At 42.0% G+C, this 25,000-nt stretch overlaps 2 protein-coding genes across 3 annotated transcripts in view; one reads left to right on the top strand and one right to left on the bottom strand.

Annotated features, from left to right (window-relative positions):
* The window catches only part of LOC147028896 (FYVE and coiled-coil domain-containing protein 1-like), a 299,989-nt gene that overhangs the window by 175,459 nt on the left and 99,530 nt on the right, over positions 1-25,000 (top strand). The gene's annotated exons all lie outside the window — the stretch shown is intronic.
* Positions 5,914-24,902, bottom strand: LOC147028898 (C-X-C chemokine receptor type 2-like). 2 transcript variants are annotated; one of them, XM_085879736.1, is made up of 2 exons: positions 24,762-24,902; positions 5,914-10,026 (listed from the first exon to the last, which is right to left on the bottom strand). In XM_085879736.1, exon 2 carries the CDS (start codon positions 10,004-10,006, stop codon positions 8,864-8,866), a length of 1,143 nt encoding a protein of 380 aa, XP_085735862.1. In that variant the 5' UTR covers positions 10,007-10,026; positions 24,762-24,902; the 3' UTR covers positions 5,914-8,863. The 2 variants fall into 2 exon arrangements, with proteins under 2 accessions (XP_085735862.1, XP_085735861.1); XM_085879735.1 differs by lacking the exon at positions 24,762-24,902 and adding an exon at positions 18,486-18,805.

Below are 25,000 nucleotides of genomic sequence, written 5' to 3'. Positions count from 1 at the left end.
TGGCTTTGCAACTTTGCTCGACCCCACCATCTGTAGTTCTTTCATAGTGGAAGTACTGCAACGGGGAGGATGATGAGGATCGTCTGCTTCTTCTTGAAGTCGGAGCCACCGCACGAAGGCGATCCTCTCCAGCTCGATCACTTCGGGTGACGCGATTAGTGTGTGAAGCCGGTCACATTACTGTTGCCTCATTAATGAAAATGCCGATTTACAGTGTTTCGTTCGGCCAAAATAAATAACCACCATGTCGAGTTTCATGCATGTAGCACACATCACTGCAATGTTGCTGTACTACCTGAAACTGCTCCCTTTCGGTGATTAGATGCACTCATTGCTTTGTGACCGGCTGACCTCTGACCTCACAGGGTCCCGTTGTAGCAAACTCCCTTTGATATGAGCATTCATAAGACTTGTTTTGACGCGTAATTATGATGTGTTGCATGGTTTTTAGTCATTTATTCACACGGATATCAATTGAATTTTCTTTTATTCTCGTCATTTGCTTTCATTCTTTAATTTTTAAAAGATCAATTTGACCAGCGGCCGGTTCTTAACGAAACCCAGGTCAGTATATGCAGGCAACGGGACATTCTAACCAAGCATTTATTGACACTACCAAGCAATCAACAGTTATTGCACGTTATTTCACTTTTGCCCAAGTTCCCTGTATCTCGTGGGCAAGGACCAACCAATGCTTGTGAGCCTGATATGAGTGAAACCAGCTATCAATTTTCTCATTCCTCCTCATTTTGTAAAAATATTGTTCCACTTGCTGCACTGACCACAAATATACAAGGTCAATTAAAATTATTTCACATCAACATTATTGGCAGTGAAACTGCAATTGTTTTTATAATTACCTCTACCAGCAACCAAAGGTGAAGGATGTTGTTTTCACCCCTTTTCGTCCATGGGCCCAGGCATATATCGGTACCATCTGAGGAAACCAAACTTTAGGGCTACTAACTTATTGGTAGGGACTATATAATTATTTCAATATGTGATAACCGTTTCAGAAGAGCAGCTTAGTGTATGTATTTTGCATTATTACCATTTTACCATTCTGAGATATTGACGTTTTGGGGGAAAATCAAAAATAAACATAAAAAACCAAAAATATGCTGGGAAAAATAAACTGGGAGGAAGTGGCAGAGCTGAAGTCCACGCAGGAGGAAGCAGACACCCGAATGCTTCTGCATGTTCAGCATGCAGCAGAGGCTGAGTACAAGGCTGTGGTGATCACTGTCGAAGATACAGATGTCCTCGTGCTGTGTCTTGTCTTCAATAAGGACATCCCATGCCCCATGTATCAGAAGTGTGGTATGCAAACCCGCACACGGTTCCTAGACATTGACAAGCTTGCCAGATCGATGGGAGACAGTGTCTGTGATGCCCTGGTTGGACTGCACGTGTTCTCAAGTTGTGATAGTCAGTGCCTTTGCAGGCCGGGGAAAGATGGGCACCTTGAAGCTGTTAGGGTTAGGCTGCTATTGGGAGGCGCTGTCTGCAATGCCAACCCTATGTTCCAAGTCCCAAGGTTTGTGGATGGACCACTGATGATGACGGGAAGCTGACCATCAAGTGGATGCAGGGTTCTCCAGCACCGGATGCAGTGTTGCAACTGCTTTCCTGCAAGTGTGGACGGTCGTGCAAACTCCCAGACTGCATGTGCCTTGCCAATAGCCTGAAGTGCACTGACATGTGCAAGTTGCGAACCTGCAGCAACCAGCCCGCTGATGTCGAGGAAGAGGTTGTAGACCTCGAGGACTCTGATGCTGATAACAGTGATGAAGACGAGACTACTGATCCATGGTGTGAATGTTTTGGCACAATCACAAGGACATTCATGGCTACAAATATGCATGAGTAAAACGTAGTACATAAACATGCCACAGTAGCGTGGTGAAATTTGGGCTATCCGTAAATTTCACATTTTGGACGCTTGTTGGAACTAGGGTAGGGGAAGGGCAATTCCTTTAACCGTGGTAAAAACTTGTAAAATGTTCATAAATGTTTTCCTCATACAACATGTGCATGTTGTAGGCTACTGTGGTTCAGTAGCACTACCCAGGGAACTTGTATGACAATATTATAAATTAAAATGTACTGAAAATCACTAATCAGCAACATTTTGATCGGCCCTATTGTTCGCCCCTTTCTGCCATAAAACAAATTCTGCCTTCAGGAATGACAGGATTATTCGGATGGTATAAATAAAGCATTTCAGACATGTATTTGTGGTTTGCAGTTCATTCTAGCCCCATGTGGAAACAGCAATTGCATCATTAGTGAATGTTTTTGAGTTTGCCTTTTCGCTTTCATTATGCGGAGGGTGGGTACATTCCAGAGATGATAACTACCAATAAGCTGCCAGTCTGCAATGGTTATCGCATCAAAATAGGATATATATATATATATATATATATATATATATATATATATATATATATATATATATATATATATATACACCAATTCAAAAATCATAACTAGGATTGGTTTCTTTAGATGGTACCGACAAGTGGAATTTCTGGCCTGGGCCCATGGACTATTTCTGTCTGTTTTTGTCTGTTTGTCTGTCTGTCTGTCTGTCTGTTTGTGTGCAAGATATCTCAAAAAGTTGTGGACAGAGCTGATCCAGATGAAATTTGGTGGGCAGGTTCAGTGTGTGGCGAGGACAAATAGATTAGATTTTGGTGAAGATCCGGATCCGGATACGAGAATTATTTAAATTTCAAAGTGATTCTTCACCATTTAGAGAGAGGGCCAAAAACGACATAGTACTGTATAAGCATGATATTGCAAAAATGTATTCCGATATGTTCCGATATTGCCGATATGTTCTCATGGATCAGGCATTACGCGGTGGAGGTATGCACTCTCCTGAGTGCCCTTCTAGTTTTTTGTTTTTGTTTTTTTAAAATATTTTTCATGTGGAGTCTTATGTTGCAAAATGAGGTACTGTGGGATTTGCATGTTAATTCTTAACACCATGCTTAATTCAGAATTCTATCCTTGCAATCTGAGTTTTATTTTTTCAGGTCATTTGTGACACCCTCCCCCCCCCCCTCGTAAATGGCATATCAAATGAAAGCTGTCACCATCACATGAACTAATTGATGAAGGATTATTGTGTGAATGATTAATTCAGTGACCTATTCACATTAATAATGAAAAATAATACTTTTTATACCCATTATTCCCATTTACGATCAAGTGCAATATTCTAGTACCAGGAGGTAAATCCATGCGGTGTCGATGTATTTCATGATGCACGTATTTTGATAGTCTGTTGCTTCCCCGTGTTAACTTATTTGGCCAGCTTGTGCTTTCAGTATATTTTTGTTGAAGAATTAAGAAAGATGAAGCATTACATCCAGGATGAGTACAAACACAATCGTTGATGCCAATATTTTAATCTAAAGTTTTCGATCGCTGATTTAACGTCTATATTTGCTTCCTTACAAGTAAGCCTGGTGTGGCTCAGTGGTTAAGGCGGTGGCTTGTTATCCTCGGGGTCCTGAGTTTGAGCCCCGCAAGCCACTGAATTGACATCAGGGGGGTTGACTCAGCCCCTCATCCTTCCGAGGTCGGTGAAATGAGCACCAGTATACTGGTAATTATCCCTGCACGTCGAAGGCGACTGAAGGGTTAGCGTCAGGAAGGCCATCCGGCAGTAAAAACATTGCCACAAGAAAGGGTACTATGATTGGAGCCTGCAAAAAGCTGACCCCTGCTCAGGGAAAAAGGCTTTAAAATGGTGTGATGATGATTTGCTTCCTTACAAGTTCGGGAACTCTTGGTGATCAGGTGATGGGACTACTAACCAAGCTGGGTCAAGTATACTGTACAGATATATCATTTGGGCACCGGAAGTGGTGGTGGTGGTGGTGGTGGTGGTGGTGGTGGTAGAAACAGCACAGACACAAAACAGATTAACTTATAATTATGGCAGAGTCCACGAGTCGGCTAACTCTGACATTTTAGGCAACTGGGGAAGTCTGTCTCAATGCAAGGCCATTTTGTGGCCGAAGCAAGGTACTGGTGGAACATTGGTGATGAAGCCAAATATGGACCCGTGTGAACGATTCATGACTTGCACTAGAGAATGAGCCATGTATGGAGATAATGACTTTATTCCGATAAGTGAAGGACTTGAGAGTATTTATGAGGAGGATCTTATGTGCAAATGGGAATCATGGCATATGGCATGCCACAAACAGACAATCAACCAGACCAACATGGACCGACCAACAAGATATAAAAAGGTTCTCCCCACTGGAAAAGTTCCCAAACTACCAACAAAAGGCTGCCCATCAGCTTCAAATCGTCTGCTTATTGTACCAACCATATAATCCAGTGACCCTCATTACCATCGTTCATCCTCTGTTTCATTTAATAATGAAAGGTGGTTTTTTTTTTCTGTCAAGGAAGTGAATCAAAACAGTTACACCAGGTCAGCAGCTTTAATGTAGGTTCACAACTCCACATGTCGTTAAAGCTGTGACTAATATGCAGGGGAAAGTTCAGCTGAGTGCGACCTTGGACCCAAACGATGTCTGCTTTTGACTTCAAATAGTGGTTGTCATCGAAAGCACAATCAAAAGATGCAAATTAAATAAGTGGGCAATATCAGCAATCACAAGTGTTTGCCGAAGTAAAATTCTATAGTCTTTTGAAGGGACTAATCAATTCTGAGCATGTACTGGACATGGGGAATGTCTACGAAATGTACCATGAACTGATGCAACTTCACAATGCCACAGAGACGACTGAAAGACAATGTGCTTCAACATTTCCCAGATGTACAATTCTGTAAGTCCCCTTGAGTCAATGAACCTGAACGTCTGTACTCTAAGCAAACACAAACTACTGCTATTCCTGACAGGGCAGTCTAACAAGATGATGTGACAACAGACGTGGATGTGATCTTTGACTGTTCAAAGATGGTCCGTAAAGACATCGTTCAGGGATGTAAAAATGCAGCGTGGACATTTGAAGGTTCATTGAACACACAACACATGAAGTCTCTCAGCCACTCAAGACCCTCAAAAGAGGGATTATAATTGGACCGGTAGCAGCAATGAGAACTGATGCTCGAGAATTTATCACTTCACAAATCTGTTGAAACTTGTTCCCAGAATATCATGTGTGTAGTAAAGCCAGATAGGCAGGTAGCATACACACCCCAAAATTGTGGTGCAGCATTATGTCACATGACCAAAAACCCATAAGTACTTGGTCTATGACTGGCCATACACCATGCCCCACGTTGAGAAATAGAAGTAAACCGTCCGCACAAATTTGGATATTCTGTTGAATACCGATGCATCCTTCGCCGAGAAACCCAAATTGCAAATGTAGTTATAAAGCAAAGGAAGTCAGCACATGTTATTTACTGTATACCGTTATCACGATCCAGAAAGACGGATTCATTTTCTTCGCAATCGATGACTGATTTCAATGAAGACATCCCTGACAGGAAGAATACTTTTCATGCATCCGAACTATCGTTTGCCCGCAGAAATATTCCAACGTACAATGAACAACATTCCAACGACTCTACAATGAACCAAGTTCTGCCATCGCCATTAGATTATGGATGCACACTGGGAAATGAGCATTACATTCCTGTGATTTCCGACTCACCACCAGCACCAGAAGCTATCATAGAGCTGTTGAAATGTGGCTGTGGTGCAAGCATATGTGCTTCATCTTCATGCTCCAGCAGGAAACATGACCTGGCATGTACCGAAATATGCACGCACACGCAATGCAGAGGAAGAAAAGTGCCTAAACACGTCCCGTGAAACGTTCCCTTCCGAAGATGAATGTGACGAAGATGTGAATCATGACTGTTGATATAGCAACTAATATGACTCCATATAATAACTAAAGAGCCAACACAGTAACTATGATGATTATGCCTTTAATATGACAACAAAACGTACATATGTTTGATAATTTTTGTTAGATGTTCTTACAAAATGTCTATAAACACAGTTGTCAAAATTGATATTTTTCTTTAAATGTGACTTGTTTGGTCTATATCGACACTCAATATACGCTTCCGTACTTTATAACTAGTTCATTCAACAGATCTCACAAAGTTCTTTAATTTGATATGTGACATGCCTATGTTCCGAGGATTTTCAAGATGACCATTTCAATTTCTTGCCCATTTTAATATGTGGTTAAACAATGACTTAACATTTTCAATGTACCTTCAAATTACATAAGAAACTAGAAGGGCACTCGGTAGAGCGCATACCTCCGCCACGCAATGTCTGAGCCACAAGAACATATCAGGCCCAATACATTTTAGAAATATGCTCTATATCGTTTTTGCCTCTATCTCTCTCTCAATGGTGAAGAATCGCTTTAAAAAATCAAATAACTCTCATTCATTCAGATTCAGATTCAGATCTTCACCAAAATCGAATCAATTCTTCCACGTCACACACCCAACCTGTCCACAAAATTTCATCCAAATCGGTCTCCAACTTTTTGAGATATCCTGCTCACAAACAAACAGACAAACAGACAGAAAGGGGTGAAAACATAACCTCCTTCACCTTTGGTGACGGAGGTAAAAATGACACCATGTGTTTTCTTTTTTCAATCAACACACTCTAACATATAAAATAATAATAGTGGTAAAGAATTAACAAGCAAATCCCATGGGATTACATAATACCCCACACGATTTGGGTTATTAGCATTTGTTATAAGTCAGTGTTAAACGCATAAACATTTTTTATTAGTAAACGTTAGTCTGAAAGAAATAATTTCTGATGCAACTCTTAAATGGTTAGAATACAAGGGTAAGAGTGAAAAAGTTTGGTTTTATAACAGATTAATCATGCATATTGTGGTTTTATTGTTTTTTCAGCAACTTTTATGTGATTTTCTTTTAATCCTTGAGGTTAGTTGGTTTAAAAAAAAAATAACTGATTTGTTCTGAGCACATAAAGGTGTTGTTGTGGAGATAAAAGGTTTGGTGTTGCTTTTTCTTTTTCTTTTATTTATATCGAGGAATTTGATCAAATGAAGTCCAGTTTTGCGTAAAGTTTTTTTTTTTTTTTTTTTTTTTTTTTTTTTTTTTTTGATGCACCATTCTCTTAAGAGTGCGTTGTTTCTGCCAAATCGGTATCTTGGCAAGGATTATACTGGGTGGTTTGCCATTGCCTTCCCAGCGTTGATTGGCCATGCGCTATCTTTTTAAATGCTGAGCATCAAGCAACGATGCAGCACGTACCATTTTTCAAATCTTTGGAACGACTTGGCCGGGGTTCGAACCATTGACCTCCCAGACTCGGAGCAGACGCTCAAACTATTACACCACTGAGTCTGGTTCTTGGGATCATACAAGCATCTAATTCTCTAATAATAATTTCCAAACAATTTTTTTTTAAACAAGTATAGATGAGGTTCAGTTGTTTTGTTGGTCACATCATATGATTGCTCACACCCTGGCCAAAAGAAAGTTCTGACTCGAGCAGATTGTAAAATATTTATTTACAGAATTATCAAAGAAAGTCTGCTATTTTATGGTAAATATCCAAAACTATTCCTGATTTCTGTGAACTTGACATAAGTTTACCACCTCTAATTAACTGCATTTTGAAATTCATTGGATTGGTATTAATTATTTTGTTTAGTTCTTCCACACCGCGTCACTTCATTCTCCAAACTTCAACCTGACGTTCAGCCAATGAGTGCTGTACCCCAGATCTGGATGCACCATCCAATTGCAGCGGCTCTGAAATTATGGCCTTCAATACAGTGGCTTCACTCTTTCTTGATGCTTTATCAGCTTTCTTTTGGCAATTTGTTTCCCATTTTCATGTGGGCAATACTTTTGAAATGATCCCATTTTATTCCTTGCAAGAGTGATGTGAAAGTTATCAATTGAGCTCAAATTGTGAATCATAAACATTCTTTTCCTGAAATGATAAACAACTTGGTGCAAGTTGTCTATCATTTCTGGTTTCCATCTCATTTTAATCACCTAATTGGCTCTTTCGAGCTGTTATTGTGATACTGTGCCTTGAAGCGCTTTGGTCAAACCCACAATCCCTCATTCTTTCACAGAGTACTTCAATTTATGTAGATTTCCTGGTAAAAATCCACGTTCTTGTGTCCATGCTGTTTGAACGAGGTTTAAAGGTTGTGATATTTGTCCTTCTTCGCTGACTGGCGGTTATTTTACCTCTTCACATTCTCCTGTAAGGCCCAGCTTATCGATGACCTCCGGAGAAGCTAACACATAACTGCAGTATAACATAAGGACAAATCAACAACAATCAATATTCCAACAAATCAACACGTGGATCAAATCAACAATCAATATAAGATTTCAACCTGGGATCCCAGCATTATTAGCTCAATGCTTGTACAGGAATGCCAAATGGACCAACTTGATAATCAGCACAAAAAATAATTGCAGTTAGGAAGTCACCCCTCCAGACTTTGTCACATTCATCTCTGCCTCTGTTTGGAATATCACATTTCTCCAAAAACACTCACTTCCCATGAGTACACCTTTATTGTTTTATCTCCTCTGTTAAATAGTTTCACTTGGTTATGGCTTGCATCTATTCATACTTTTTTTAAAGGAGTTTGGAGGGGTTTACTTTTTCCACAGCACTCTAAAGATGCAAAACCTTTAAAGCTGTGTCCCTTATTCACTTCCTTCATTTGTATTGCTTCTCACTGGATGGTTTTATGTATGCATGGCTGACATCACTTTTCTTTTACTGCCATGGTTTCCTTCTGTTGTGAGTTTGAGTCAATTCTCCACAAAGCTCCAAGTAGAAAGGATGAAAAAAAAATCCGGTGATTATCTGTGACCGGGTCTCCCTCAAATGTCTGAGCGGGTATTGGTGATGGAAGTAGCACTTTCGGTGTCAGAAAGGAAGTTGGCTCGAGAAGGCTTGAATCCACGTGTGGACGTTGAAGAAAGATGCTGCTTGCAGCTACGATTAAGCAGCCCGAAGCTATTCAAGGTCGTCAATAAGTCATTGCGGAACCTAATGCCGATGAAGGCATAGAGCACTGGATTGAGACAGCAGTGGATGTAAGCAATTGCCTCAGTAAACTGTAGCGCATACTGAATGTCCTTCTGAGACGTGCAGGAGTGATTTCTTTGAAACAAAATGTTTGCTTCGACCAAAATGACGACATTGTATGGAAGCCAACAGATGAAGAACACACATATTACAGCAATGATGGTGCGGATCGTCTTGTGCTGTTTGAAGTTGGGCACACGGTTTAGCTTAACGATGATGGCAGCATAACAAAAGACCATGATTGTGAAGGGTACAAAGAAAGTGGCAACACTTTTCAAAATGGCTAGCCCTATTTGCCAATTCTCCTCATTGCCTGCAGGAAATATGGGTTTACACTTCCACGTGGTTGTATTCTCATCTGTGTATTCTATTACTGTTATCATAACCAAGTCAAAGATGCTGAGAAGAAAAGCAATGACCCAAACAAGTGTGCAGTTCACTATTGCAATGTGTGGTCTGTGAAGCTGCTGCGAATGAATTGCACAAACGGCGAAAAAGCGGTCGGCACTGAGGCACGCGAGGAGCAGCACCCCTGCGTAGAAATTGATGCTGTAGATCATGCTTGTAAGCTTGCAAAGAAAGTTTCCAAATACCCAAGTGTTTGCAGCGTTGTATGCCCACAGGGGTAGTGTGAGCGCAAGCAGTATATCAGACAGGGCCAGGCAGAAGACATAGATACCAGTGATGTCTTTGCGCCGCCATCGGCATATCAGCACAAGTATCACCATACCATTCCCCACCATTCCCAAAACGAACACAAACGAGTAGACTATTGGAAGGAACGTTCTGCTGAACGTCATCGCGTCTTGGGTGCACGGGGCACCTGAATTGAAGTTTATGAGATCGTAGATAAAGGAATAATTTTCAAATTCATCATTTTCAGTATAGTTGATGAAATCCTTGTAGAAACCATCGTGATATGTTAGCCTGGCCATTTGGCTGTGGTTTGTGGAGCCTTGGAAATGGAAGAGAAGAAATTGGAGAGCATCAGTCATTGGCTGCTTGAATTGTCATTATCACAATTGTCAACATCATTACTCTAATATGATCTTTATCAACATTCTTACCATCAAAGTACATTTTCTCTCATTGTAAACAGACATTCTGAGAATGTGGATGTTTATAAAAGCACCAAGCCATCTTGCTTTTGTGCTCCCCCAAATGTACCAGTGCTTGCAACATAATACCTGTAGGCTTCTTCTTCTTTTCCATTATCAGGATAATTTTACAAACTGCATGTATTACTTACATGTTCAACATTTTTTCTTTGCCCTCTTTTCTAATGTGACAGATTTTTGTTAATACAATTACAATTATCATGCTGTCCAACAAAACATGCCTGGTGTTGGCTTCGCGGTGAAGGTGGCTTGCTTGGGACCTTACAGTCTTGAGTTCTAGCCCCCTGTCCACCAATGAAATAACACCAGGTGGGGTTGATTCAGCCTGTCATCCTTCCGTAGTTGGCAAAATGAGTACCAGTGTACTGGGGTAATAACTGTTTTTGGGTAACCTGCGTCGGAGTGGCGACCCATCCAGGAGTGTACTCCTTGCCAATGAAACTGCCTCGGCAGCCCTATTCACCTTATTATGGCGTGAAACGAATGGTATTGTTACAACAAAGCGTAAATGTGAATCACCATAAAGTGGTCCTTCTCCCTCTTTCCTCTTCGTAATGTTTTCATTTAATCTTCTTCTTCTTCCTTCGGCTGCTCCCGTTAGGGGTCGCCACAGCGGATCATCCGTATGATCCGCATAGTGATTTGGCACATGTTTTACGCCGGATGCCCTTCCTGACGCAACCCTGGTCGCCTCTTACGACACAGGGATATGGTACACCTATTTTAACTGGGGTATACACCGGCCCAGTACACTGGTACTCAATTCGCCGACCTCGGAAGGATGACAGGCTGAGTCAACCCCCTGGTGTATTAATTCAGTGGCCCAACGGGGTTTGAACTCAGGACCTTTTGGATCCCAAGCCGCTGCCCTAACCACTGCGCCAACACCAGGCTTGATGTTTTCATTTAATAAACCCATTTAATCAATCAACAATAATTTTAGAATTGGTACACCAATTGTGAAATTTTCAGGAATGACGGGTTTTTCCATGTGTTGAATGAACCACTTTACTTTTACTGTCATCCTATTTCGTGGCCAACCGGTACACTTTCATAACCATTTTCTTTATGCTCTAACTTGGTTTAACTGTCGAAAAAAATGTATTGTTGCAGTGATTGCTTCATTTTATTTGTGCATGTGGCATGTGGACAGCATTGCTTATCAGCATTGAATGCATTTATTTATTATTCTATGTATAAAAGTAGCTGCATTTCTCCATCCGTCTGCCCGTCCCTCTGTCTGTTACTCTCTTGTGCTGGACTAGGCCTTTATGGTGGTGTATTATTCATGACTCAAGGAGAAGCAGTATATTATTTCAGAAACCACATCTCATCACTGCTAACAAGCCGTAACTAATTGGCTAACATTGCTTATTTGTTGTATGACAATTATTGTGGCAACACCATATCATATCCCTTTTGTCGTAACTTAACGCTGGTTTATTAGTTGAAAACAAAATGTTTCTTGAATAAATAAAAATTGCAAATATTGACTGTCAATAAACTGCATTGCTGTGCTGTAAGTACGTTATGTTGTTCAACTATCACCAGCAAACAATAGGTTCGATGGTAGGTAAAAGTAAAATTGGCTGATGGAAGTAAGGTGACTGGCGATTGAGAAGAAAAAAAAAGCAATAACCTGGCACTTCGTCAACAGTTGGACAACAAAACAAACAAAGGAATAAAATAACAGGAAACAACGTGGAAACACAGAGGAACACACAGTAAACATACAGAAACATGGGAATGCAGTGACTTGCAAAAACAGCAACCTTGTTACTGTTTATTTAAAAACTGCAACATCACTCATCAGTTCTTCTCCTTCTCCTTCTCCTTCTCCTTCTCCTTCTCCTTCTCCTTCTCCTTCTCCTTCTCCTTCTTCTCCTCCCCTTCTCCCCCTTCTCCTCCCCCTTCTCCTCCTCCTTCTCCTCCTCCTCCTTCTCCTTCTTCTCCTCCTCCTTCTCCTCCTCCTTCTCCTTCTTCTCCTTCTCCTTCTCCTTCTTCTCCTCCTCCTTCTCCTTCTCCTTCTGCTCCTCCTCCTCCTCCTTCTCCTCCTCCTCCTCCTTCTCCTCCTCCTCCTTCTCCTTCTCCTCCTCCTTCTTCTCCTTCTCCTTCTTCTCCTCATTCTTCTCCTCCACCTTCTCCTCCTTCTTCTTCTTCTCCTCCTTCTTGTTCTTCTCCTTCTTCTTCTCCTCCTTCTTCTTCTTCTTCTCCTCCTCCTCCTCCTCCTCCTCCTCCTTCTCCTTCTTCTTCTTCTCCTCCTTCTTCTCCTTCTTATTCTTCTCCTCCTTCTTCTCCTTCTTATTCTTCTCCTCCTTCTTCTCCTTCTTATTCTTCTCCTCCTTCTTCTCCTTCTTCTTCTTCTCCTCCTTCTTCTTCTTCTCCTCCTCCTCCTTCTCCTTCTTCTCCTTCTCGTGCTTCTTCTTGTTCTTCTCCTCCTCCTCCTCCTCCTCCTCCTTTTTCTTCTTCTTCTTCTCCTCCTCCTTCTCCCCCCTCCTCCTCCTCACGGCACTAAGTTTCTGCCCTGCCCTGAACATAGTACTCCTTCACTTCCTTCTATCTTCAGCCAACTCTCTCCACTCTTCAACCACCCCCTTCTTATTGATATCCGTCCTCACACAATCAAAACTAGGGGGAAAGAGGGAGAGGGGGGTGAGGTTGGTGGGAGAGAGAGGGTGAGGGGGTTGGGAGAGGGAGAGAGGGGGTGAGGTTGGAGGGAGAGAGGGGGTGAGAAGTGGGAGAGAGAGGGAGGGGTGGGGAGAGTGGGACAGGGGTGAGGGAGAGAGGGGGATGAGGGGTGGGGGAGAGAGGGGGTGAGGGTGGGGGAGAGAGATGGACGGGAGAGATACTGAGGGTGAGTGAGGTGGAAGGGACACAGAGGATGGGAGGAGAGGTTGAGGTGAGTGAGGAATGGGAGGGGGAGGGAGAGTGAGCACTGGTGGGGGGGGGGAGGGAGAACGAGGAAGATGGGAGGGGGGGTTGAGTGATGCCTCACCACACGTTTCTGCACACCACCTCAACATGGAGGGAGAGGGTGGGAGAAAGAGGTGTGGGAAGAGAGAGCTGCACTTAAGAGGGCGGGGGGGGGGGGGAACGAAGAGACAGAGACAGACAGACAGACAGACAGACAGAAAGTCATCAAAGAGAAACTTACAGTGCCTTCAGAAAGTATTCACACTACTTTCACGAGTCAAGACTTTTTCACATTTTGTTGTTGCAGCCTGAATTTAAAAGATTAAATTGAGATTGTTTTTTTTGGTCACTCATCCACACATAATACCATATAATGTCAAAGTGGAATATTGCTTGGTTTTTTTGGAAATTTTTACAAATTAATAAAAAATGAAAACCTGAAACGTCTTGCATCAATAAGTATTGAACCCCTTTGCTATGACACTCCAAATTGAGCTCAGGTGCTTGCAGTTTCCTTTAATCATCCTTGAGATGCCTCTACAACTTGATTGGAGTCCACCTATGGCCAATTCAATTGATTTGACATGATTTAAAAAGAAATGCACCTTTCTATATTAAGTCCCATAGTTGACAGTGCATGTCAGAACAGCAACTCCACCAGAAAGTCAAAGGAACTGTCCGTAGAACTCTGAGATATAATTATGAGGCATTGTTCTGGGGAAGGGTATAAAACAATTTCTAGAGTGTAGAAAGGGCCGAAGAGCACAGTGAGCTCCATCATTAGGAAATGGAAAGAATATGGAACTATCCAGGCTCTTCCTCGAGCTGCTGGCCATCCAAGCAAACTGAGCAACCAGGCAAGATGGACCTTGATCAGGGAGGTGACCAAGAACCCAATGACCACTCTGACAGAACCACAGAGTTCCTTGGTGAGATGGGAGAACCTACCAGAAGGGCCACAATCTCTGCAGCACTTCACAAATCTAGGCTTTATGGCCAGATGGAAGCCACTCCTGAGAAAAAGGCACATGACAGCATGCCTCGTGTTAACAAAAAGGCACATGAAAGACTGAGAGCATGAGGAAAATGATTCTGTGGTCTGAAGAGACGAAAATTGAACTCTTTGGCCTGAATGTAAAGCGCTACGTCTGACAAACTGAGCACAGCTCATCACCCATCGAACACCATCCCTACTGTGAAGCATGGTGGTGGCAGCGTCATGCTATGGGGATGCTTTTCAGCAATAGGGACTGGGAGACTTGTAAGGATAGAGGGAACAATGAATGGAGCCAAATACAGGCAAATCTTTGAGAACCTGCTTCAGACTGCAAAAGTCCTTCCATTGTGGTGAAGATGTACATTCCAACAGGACAATAGCCCCAAGCATACAGCCAAAGCAACACCGGAATGGCTTCAGAACAAGAACGTGAAAGTCCTTGAGTGATCTTGCCAAAGCCCAGACTTCAATCCCACTGAGAATCTGTGGAAAGACTTGAAGATCGCTGCTCACCAACGTTCTCCATCCAACTTGACAGAGCTTGTCCAAATCTGCAAGGAAGAATGGGAGAAACTCCCCAAATCCAGATGTATAAATCTGGTACAGACATACCCAGGAAGACTTGAAGCTGTAATCACTCCCAAAACCTCTTCCACCAATTATTGACTCTGGGGTTAGATTCTTATTGATGCAAGATATTTCAACTTTTTATTTTTAATTAATTTGTAAAAATTCTAAAAACATGTTTTCACTTTGTCATGATGGGGTATTTTGTGTAGCTCGGTGACAAATCTCAATATTGTCCATTTAAAATCTGGCTGTGATATAACAAATTGTGACAAAACTCAAGGGGTGTGTATTCTTTCTTTAGGCACTGTATGTTATGCTTTATGACCACACGAACATACGCACACACACGCACACACATACACACACACACACACACACATTGAGTGGAAATTTTTCAAAGACTAAATGAATTGCAATATTATTACAATAAAAAACTATACGTAGGGGTCTGGTCATCGTCTTCTTTCCTGTGCAGTCCAAGGCTGTGACTCGCATCTTTGACTGAGGGTGTGGCAGTGCTGCTGATGTAGTGCCCCTGTAGGTTAGAGCTACTTAATTTGGAATTTGGCCAGGATGCCATAGATAGCTCTCCTACTCTTCACGAAGGATACCACAAAGGGATCTTTAATATCCACCAACTAATTCCGGAAGATGTGATGCCCAGTTTATGTCCATCTGAAGGACGGCACACACGTTGATTAATCACCCTGGCTGTGAAACACTGGGATGAAAGTTTATAGCTGGGTCGGGATTCAAACCCAGGCTAGACACCTTGGAGCGAGCATGTGTACCGCTGGACCATCTTGCCGTGGAGTGGAGATGCATTGCTTTGTTGCCACTGATAACATTTTTCAATTCTCTCTTGAACTCATTCGTTTTACTCATTTTGATCCTTTCATTTATTTTGCCTTCCAAACTCCGGGGACCTCCCCACCGAGAACCGAGCCACATTGCCACGCCCAATACTCGCGCTGCAGGAGCTTTCACCTGCTTTAAAATTCTTTTTGTTGCACTCAATTAAGTAACACTTGGGATTATTTCTTAATCTTTTCTTCACTCACTATAATTGTCGTAACAGTAGAAAAAGTTAAGTTTAATGCTTTGGCAATTTCACATGTTCTTGTATAGATATGGAGCAGGTGGACACATAGCCTTCCTTAAATAAATACACTTATACACTTCGTTATAAGAATCAGTAATTTCTTTCCAATTTTAGAATTCACTCCAGATTTTGACACTTATTTAGTCCACGAGATCCGATCCTTAAATAGGAAATCATTTTTTGATTCTATATTTTAATTACTCCGTGAGAGTAGATCATGTTTCCAAGGCAAGGCATTTTTTGTCGGCTAAATCAAAATGACTGCTAATAGTTGGGCAGATAACAACAATTTTGAGAGGAATCATGCAAATGATGATACAAGCATCAAATTTGGCACATTTGTTGTCCAGGGGATTCTAATCAAATCTGCCTGATTGGCCATTTGAAAATTTAAATTTTGAAAAATTTAAAGGAAAAAAAAAAAAACTTCAAAAAAGTCAAGATCACGAATCAATGTTGGATGCTGGCTGAGATTGGTGAATGTTTCAGAAACGTCATCAAAGACATTCCAAGTTTGCCATGCAGTTTTCTTCCCTTTACCGCAGAAGGCAGACACGACGTCACATCCAGTGAACGCATGGAAGTATGGGATCCCTTTAGCTTTCTCAGGCCCTATTGCAGAAACTACCTCATGGACTGGAATCCATCGCGCCTTGGCTAAAGGCAATCCACATGTTCTCAAGACCTAGTTCCTGTAAGGATGGCAGTACAGATATTGCTATGACTAGTACGTCCATGTCATTAGCCTTAATGATAATGGACTTGCTACCATCCGTCGTTGCATCCCTGGCGTGTACAAATATTTGAGTGTCAGCTTCTTCATGACAACATGGAGACACAGCATTCAGTGACTTCCTTGTGTTGCTAATGGCATCTTCTCCTTCTGTGACAATGACTGTGCTTGTCGTCTGTGCTTCACACATCTTTTCCGCAAGGAAGTGAAACAGCTCAGTCTTGTTGCTGTCATCTTGAAGAAAGCTTCTCCTGTTACTTGGGGTCTTACTGGTTCCTGTCACTCTTCTTCTGATTCCTTGGCCCCTTTTCGACCTTGCCTCGGACTTCAGACTTGACTTCTTGTACACATCAAACACTGCGTCCACCCTCTCGTAGCTGGCACCATAGGATTCCACCTTTGGGATGATGTCTTCTTTGGCATAGTCATCAAATATCTTGGAAGTGTGTGGAGGTAGGGCATTGATAAGTGCTGAGCCATCAATGATGACTACATCTCCCCTTGGTTCTCTGTCTGGGATGTTCACTTGTGCTTCAAGAATTTCAGCCAGCTGTGACTTCAAATTTTTTTGAAGATTTTTTTTTATTCAAATTTTTCAAAATTTGCATTTTCAAATGGCCAATCAGGCAGATTTAATCAGAAAGCCCTGCAGAACAGAAATGCCAAATTTGATGTTTGTATCATAATTTGCACGATTTTTCTACTATCTACTGCACTATAAGACTCCTGCGAGGTGAAGTTGGCCTGACAAAGGAGAAGGCTTTCATGAAGGGAAGCTGGTAATTATCTTCAAAAGGGGTGTTTTAATTAAACCCCAACACCTAATTTTTTCATGCACTTCCTAAGAGTTTTCTTCTTATGCATGGAATGTTTCAGGCTGCTCGATTTCATAGTTTTGGAGTTATGGAGGAGAAACACACACACACACACACACACACACACACACACACTGCCACACACACACACACACACACACACACACTGCCACACATACACACACACACACACACTGACATACACACACACACACACACACACAGAATCACACACAGACACACACAAAGAAACACACACACAGAAACACACACACAACCACACACACAGAAACACACACACACAGACACACTGACATACACACACACTGACATACACACAGACGCACACACACACTGCTACAGACACACTGACTTACACACACACACACACACACACACACACACACACACACACACACACACACACACACACGCTGCCACACACATACACTGACATTTCTTATTATTGACTCGCAAAGGTACCTGTATTGCCCACACAACCCCTACCCCTCCCCCTCCGGACTCCCACGCCACCCATTCTGCAACCACAACCTCTCTCCAGACTCCCTCCCCCAACCCTTCCCTTCCCTCTGGACTCCTGCCAGCACCATGGCCTAATTCCAAATTCCTGCGCTGATAAGGCAAGATTATTACATCAGAGCACAGCTGCCCCCCTCAGCTAATGATGCCACCTCACAGCTTTGTGCTGCATACAAACGAAGCAGAAGAAGAAGTTTGTCTTCTTTCTGCCTTCTCGATTTGAATAACGATAAGATTACAAAGTAGATAAATTGCATTCTACATTGAGTAAGAATTGTGGGTATTATTTGCTGCTACAAAACATTACTGTTCCACTCATTTTGCTTTATTATTTGTGCCACATAGAAGAATGACAATACCGTGGTTGTGAGTTAAAAAGTCGATCGGAGCATTTGTAACACTGTCATTTTGAGCACACTGTCATCTCTGCTGATTTAACAAGTCGGATACCAGCAAGATAAAAAAAATAATGAATTCCGAAAAGTAAACAAAATCTTTTTATCGAATGTGTTTATTCACTTAAAAGAAGAAAAAAAAAAAAGTTATTTCTAACTTGTTTGTTGATAGCCACCAACAAAGTCAAATTATAGTTGGGCAAGCATAAAGTAAAACAGCAAAGCACTCACCTGCCATGGTGTTTGAAATTGGGTTTGGATGGCCTCGTGGTGTGCTGGGCCTCTCGATTTGGAGTTAAATAAACCCTCCTTGCAATGGGAGGAGCATGGCTTGAAGGAACACCATTGTACAGATCAGCACTTAGTTCTGGAAATATTTTGAAACGGAACTCATTTTACCCTTGTGGGTTGGTCTCGTTACCATTCTGAGAACTTCGTGTCAGGCATCAGAGATTGCGCCATTTCTTATTGGTCTCCAAGTTGCCTCGAGTTCCATGAAATTTGATGCGATTGTCAAATAGATGATAGAAATGCGAGTTGATGAGACAGTTTGTACGGCAACAATTTGTTCATCACCCAATCGCTTCTTCACCTTGATTGTGTTATTTTCTCACCCGATACCCATCAGAATGGGCAACCCCCCCCCTTTCCCTCCTGACGTCTCTTATTCCATGATTTGAGCTCCGATGATGACTTCAAACTGCCTTTATTTTTATTTGTTTTATTAAATTCCTTCGTTGTTCTGGAGCAGTTCTCAAACCAATAGGTTGTCTTTGTTAATTCCACATGATATTTGAACTTAATGTATAAACTTAAGCGGAAGATTTATTCAAAAACCTTACCTTGTCCCTCTTACCTTTTGCAATGCTTTCTACAATATCTTTGATTCCGAAAAAAAACACAACCACATTTTAATAAACAAGATGTAGCATATTTTACACACCTAATCTCTTTTTACCTTCACTCTTGTGACGTGTATGTGGCTTTTTTTTTTATCTTTGAGCCCTCCTGGCTCAAAGATAATGCCTTGATAAAAGTAACAGTTGAGTAATCGGAAATCACAGAAACTCAACCACTTTCATATCGACCTTTCTTGCTGCAATTTCTGCAGTGACCGGTCAAAGCTCAAGGAAAATTTACTGTATCAAAAATAAATAAACATGCCATGGTGTATGCTGACATCCATCCTTCCGAGGTCGGCGAAATGAGTACCAGTGTACTGGGCCGGTGTATACCCCGGTTAAAATAGATGTACCATATCCCTGTGTGTAAGAGGCGACCAGGGTTGCGTCAGGAAGGGCATCCGGCATAAAACATGTGCCAAATCACTATGCGGATCATACGGATGATCCGCTGTGGCGACCCCGAACGGGAGCAGCCGAAAGAAGAAGAAGAAGAAGAAGAGGGTGTATGCCGACATCCTCACAAATGCGCATATATATATATATATATATATATATATATATATATATATATATATATATATATATATATATATATATATATATATATATATATATATATATATATATATATATATATATATATATATATATATGTGTGTGTGTGTGTATATATTGTGACGTCCACGGGACTTGAACAGTCCCGCCAACGTAGAATGAGCCGAAACGATGGAGGCGGTTTATTTTTTATAACCCAAAGATGGCGGTTTTAATCGCTCTACAGCAAACGGGACGAGGAAGGTGGCACGAGTTGCTTTTCACTGAGTTAATAATGTTTATTTCTCTAACCAGAAATAATAATAAGACTCGGCAAGAGGAGGGATCCGGGGCGATTCGACGGGATGGTGGTGTGGGTTCGGGCGTTGGGAAAACACAAACAATTCCAATGGATATACAAATCTCAAACCCTCTAAGGCGCCATGTACACACACACACACACACACACACACACACACACACACACACACACACACACACACACACACACACACACACACACACACACACACACACACACACACACACAAAACGTAGCTGGTCCTGGTGGTCAGGCTGGCCCGTGGTGTCGACGCAACAGTCCCTGGATTGGCGCCGGATGAGCTGGCGTTGCGCTCGTCAGGGGCAGGAGACACCGTGGTGCTGTTCCTGGTGGTGTCGACCTCCTGGTGTAGGCCCAAGACCGCTCACAGCCACCAGGGAGCCAGTTCTGGCGCCAAGATGCGAGCAGGAGAGGGAGGCAGGTCCGCCCGTTGTTCGGTCCCGTACACCGAGCCAGCAGAACTCCAGAGCCAACCGAGGTGAGGCACGAGGCACAGCAAGGCCACAAGGCACGACAAATTGAGGAACGAACCAGCGCAACAAGAGAGCATGCTCCGAGACCAACAGCCTCGACCAGACGCTTTCTTTTTATGACTCCTCTTTCATTTCTTTTCCCGAACAGAACCTTTTTATACTCGAGTCCTCGTCACTTCCAATCGAGCCGTTTTATTGGCCCTCCGCCGTCGCCTTCCGCCAATCGTGATCAAGGGGCGGAGCCATCCGCAGCACTGTCCTGTTACGTCACGGCAAGCCTCCAGTGAATACTAAAAGGGTTTACGCAGACACACTTACCCTAACCCGTCTCCCTATCTAATTACGTGACAATTATCATTTCCCCCTTGAAGAAATGGACATTTACTAGACAACTTATCGCCACTGAATTGCTACTTATTACATCGAGATCCTGGTAAAACTCGAACAGCATGGCATACCTAATCAAACATCCTAATTACCCTTTAAATGCATACCCCCCCCCCCTCAGACGTAACAATATACAGGGTGTCCAAAAAAAATGTACTCGCATTTGGGCTCCTCATAACTCATTGAATTTTTCATTTATTTTCAGATCAAATTGACCCCAATAATGGCAGAAGTACGACTACGTTTTGAAGAAAGAAAATTTATCATAAAGTGCTACTGGAAGCACGAAAACATCATGGAACTGCAAAGACAATTTAGAAGGCATTTTCACAAAGATCCACCAACGCAACGCACTATTGCCCGCATCCGAGATAAGCTTGAAACAGATGAAACTGTGCATGATGTCCATAAGGAGCGTTCAGGAAGACCACGGTCATCAACCACCCCCACAAAGGAAAATCAATTGCTGGAAACCCTCCACCGATCCCCACGGAAATCTGTACGACAAATGGCTCGTGAGACAGGAATCCCAAAATCAAACACCCATCGCATTTTGAAGCGAATTAATTGGAAAAGTTACATTCCAAAATTAATCCACGCTCTAAATGAAGACGATCCTGACCGGAGAGCTGAATTTTGTGAGTGGTACCTGGGCAAATGCGAAGAAGATGCAGCATTTCCATCCAAAATTGTTTGGAGCGATGAGGCCAGCTTCAAGTTAAATGGCTCAATTAACCGACACAATTGCACGCACTGGGCTCCTGAAAATCCGCATGTTACTATGGAACACCATTTAAACTTACCAGGGGTTACTGTGTGGTGTGGGATATCAGCATTGGGCATCCTAGGTACATTCTTTTTTGACCAAACTGCCACTGGGGATGTTTACTTAAACTTGCTGCAGGAATCCGTCGGTCCACGTGTCGAAGAGATATTTGGTGACTAAGAGATTTACTTTCAGCAAGATGGAGCACCTCCCCACTACCACCGTGATGTAAGGCCTATCTCGAAGCAACTTTTCCGAACATATGGATTGGGCGAAGAGGTAGTGTTGAATTCCCTGTGCGTTCCCCAGACCTCACTCCAATGGACTTCTTTTTATGGGGATATCTCAAAGATAAGGTTTACGGCTCAAAACCAGCAACAGTCGATGAGCTGAAAGAGGAAATTGAAAGACAATGTCTTGCAGTTCCAAATGAAATGATTCGTAACGCTGTTGAATCCATTGGTCCGCGTTATCGGCTGTGTTTGGAACGTGATGGTCGTCAGTTTAAACATTTGTAAACATGCATTTATACATTTAACCATTAATCTTTTTTCTAAGTCAATAAACAACGCATTTATTATCATTTAAAGAGTGAGTACATTTTTTTTGGGACACCCTGTGTGTATATATATATATATATATATATATATATATATATATATATATATATATATATATATATATATATATATATATAATATTTGTATATCCATAAGAATCCTCAATTATCCGGGTCACATATTTTTTTTATTTTGCATAGCACGAAGCCAATATGGCACGAGTCCTGGGCCCCAGGACACCATGCCGTATTGGCTTCATGCTTTGTGCTCGCGTGTCCTCCTCCCCCCACCCGCCCTCCATTTTTCATGAGTGACAGACGTCCTTGTGTCGTGTGCCCAAGAAAAACTTTAGCTGATGATGCTATATGAAGCTCCAGAAACTCTAGTCTCGTCGATTAACCATAAATTATGATAGACAACTTGTGCACTGCTGTCTTTACATTGATACAGACACCTACCTGGTTTTAATGTCCTGCCAAATAGTGTATCAGCCCTGATTGTTCTGAAGTTGTTTTTGTTTAAATATATGATCTAACGCTTGTTGTGAAGCTGCCACCATGCACACACACGTGGACATAGAGACAAACACACGTGACACAACACAAGACTGTTGGATGAGCCAAACACAACCACTGAGCGTGGGGGCATTGCCATCACTTCCGATCTGGGTTCCAGACCTCACAACAATGGCACCACTCTTATCACCGTACTCTCCTCCCCATGTATGCCAATCTATGGCGATTGTCCATGCTCTTAAGCTTTTAAATGCTGAACATCAAGCAAGGAAGCTACACATACCATTTTAAGTCTTTAGTCTGACTCGGCTGGGGTTTGAACCTCTATCCTCCCAGACTCAGAGCAGACGCTCTTCCCATTACGCTGTCAAGTCTGGTTGAGCAAGTTCCTGATTTTTCTGAAGACTTGCAGCTGCAGTGTCTGTCGAATGACGAAGGAAGTATGCGGCACAGCGTGGACTTGTCAGCAAAGTTGTGTGGTGCTTTTTTTATCCGAAATGGTGAGGTTGCTTATGATGACAGAGCAATATTTATTCAAGAATCTCAGTCGTCTTTCATACACGAAGATGGCCGTTACATATAATCTACAAGCACCTACCATTTAAAGTCTTTAGTATGCATGGATACGTGAACTTGTTTATAGTGTACGATTGTCTGCTGGCTCAGCAACCACACTGAGATGCCAACAGACTCAGCTAATGCAAGCAGATGGGTCCCCAGCTTAACATCCATCCATGGTGTTTTTTGTCAAGCAGTACTCTGCACCTTCAAAACAACAATAAGACAGGACTGTCTAATTCGATTCTAAGCTTGATTATGAACTAAGTTAAGTGATATTGGACAGTTCAAAAATGCTGTCTTGATAGACACCAGTTACAGAATAATATGGTACTTTTTCACTGATAAAACTCAGGCATATGCAGGGGTTTCCTTATTTTTTTGGAGTAGGAGGCTACCATTAAAAAAGTAGCAGGTTACCATCACCGCGAACGAAGCGAGCGCAGCTGTATGGCTGGGGTCCAGGGCCCGCCGAGGGCCCTGGAAGCCGGATGATCCTAGATGGCTGGAGATGCATTCCAGCACGATTTCTGACATGAAATAGTTCTCATATTATCATGTAATGTAATGTAATGAAATGTACTCACTAAATGTAATGAAAATTGCTTGGATGTTAAGCAGTGGAGTAACTGAAAATAGTCCAAATGCATTCATCACTGTGAGAAACTGCTTTTCAAAAGGGCCAACCATTAGCCAGAAGTTGAGGGCCACCTCAAACAATGACAACACCTAAACTTCACAACTCCCTAAATATCTGATGAACTATTTAAGCATAGGGAAGCTAAGTATTATATTTGTAAATTTTCTTTCATTCATTTTATCTATATTTTCCCTCTTCGATTTCATTTTACTTTGTTAAATATTGTTTATTATTGTTTTATTGTGTTTTGTTTTGATTTTATAAACAGCTCAAACGAATAACTTTAGACTAGTTTATTGTTTGAAAATGAATGATAAACATGTATTTAACTTCACTCGTTTTCAGACAATTTCTTTATTTGATGTCAGCGAGCTTCAATCAGTCAACCAATCAAACAGTCTCAGTGTGAATACTGAGTCACAGTCACAATCCCAATTTTGTTGAACTTCCACCTTACATTATCCGCCAATATCATGTTGTTAAACCGTCAAGAAAAGCTCACAAGTCTATGGTGCATGTACCTGCGGTACCAGTATTCAGTTGGCCAGTTCATAGCTGCTCATACTTGGCCTTCACTTCAGTGAATAAATGGCGATTTTCAGTGCAAATAACCATGAATAATAACATTTACAAAAGCTGCTTTAAGCTTAGAGACTAATTTCTTTATAAATTTAAAAGGCACAACGGGTGACCATGTATTTTGGAGCCGCATCACTTGACAAAAGCTCAAAATGGACGAGGGGAAACACGTGTTTCGTGAAACAACAACAACGTCGCACTTGCGAGAGTGCAAGTTTAGACCCATAACTGATGGCCAGAAGCTTACCTCACATGTCTTTGGACTTCTTCGAAAATCCAAAGTCAAAAGGGACTTTCGTTTCGATGCCATCGTTTCAGCACCGAAACTGCGAGGCCTACAAAGTTTATTTTCTTGAGGTCATTGCTGTATGGTATCAGGGTATCAGGCCAACAGTCCAAAACGAGGATAAAGCAGAGAACTCTCTATTGCAGGAGGCGTGTTTTAGCTGCTTGTGTTATTTTTAGGTCAGTGTTGTGCTCAACCTG

The sequence above is a fragment of the Eptatretus burgeri genome, chromosome 4 (assembly GCF_056783735.1).
Source record: "Eptatretus burgeri isolate ZD-2024b chromosome 4, Ebu_testis_v1, whole genome shotgun sequence".
In the NCBI taxonomy this organism is placed as follows: domain Eukaryota; kingdom Metazoa; phylum Chordata; class Myxini; order Myxiniformes; family Myxinidae; genus Eptatretus; species Eptatretus burgeri.
The sequence above is the reverse complement of the archived record's forward strand: the minus strand, read 5'-3'. Positions and strand labels throughout refer to the sequence as shown.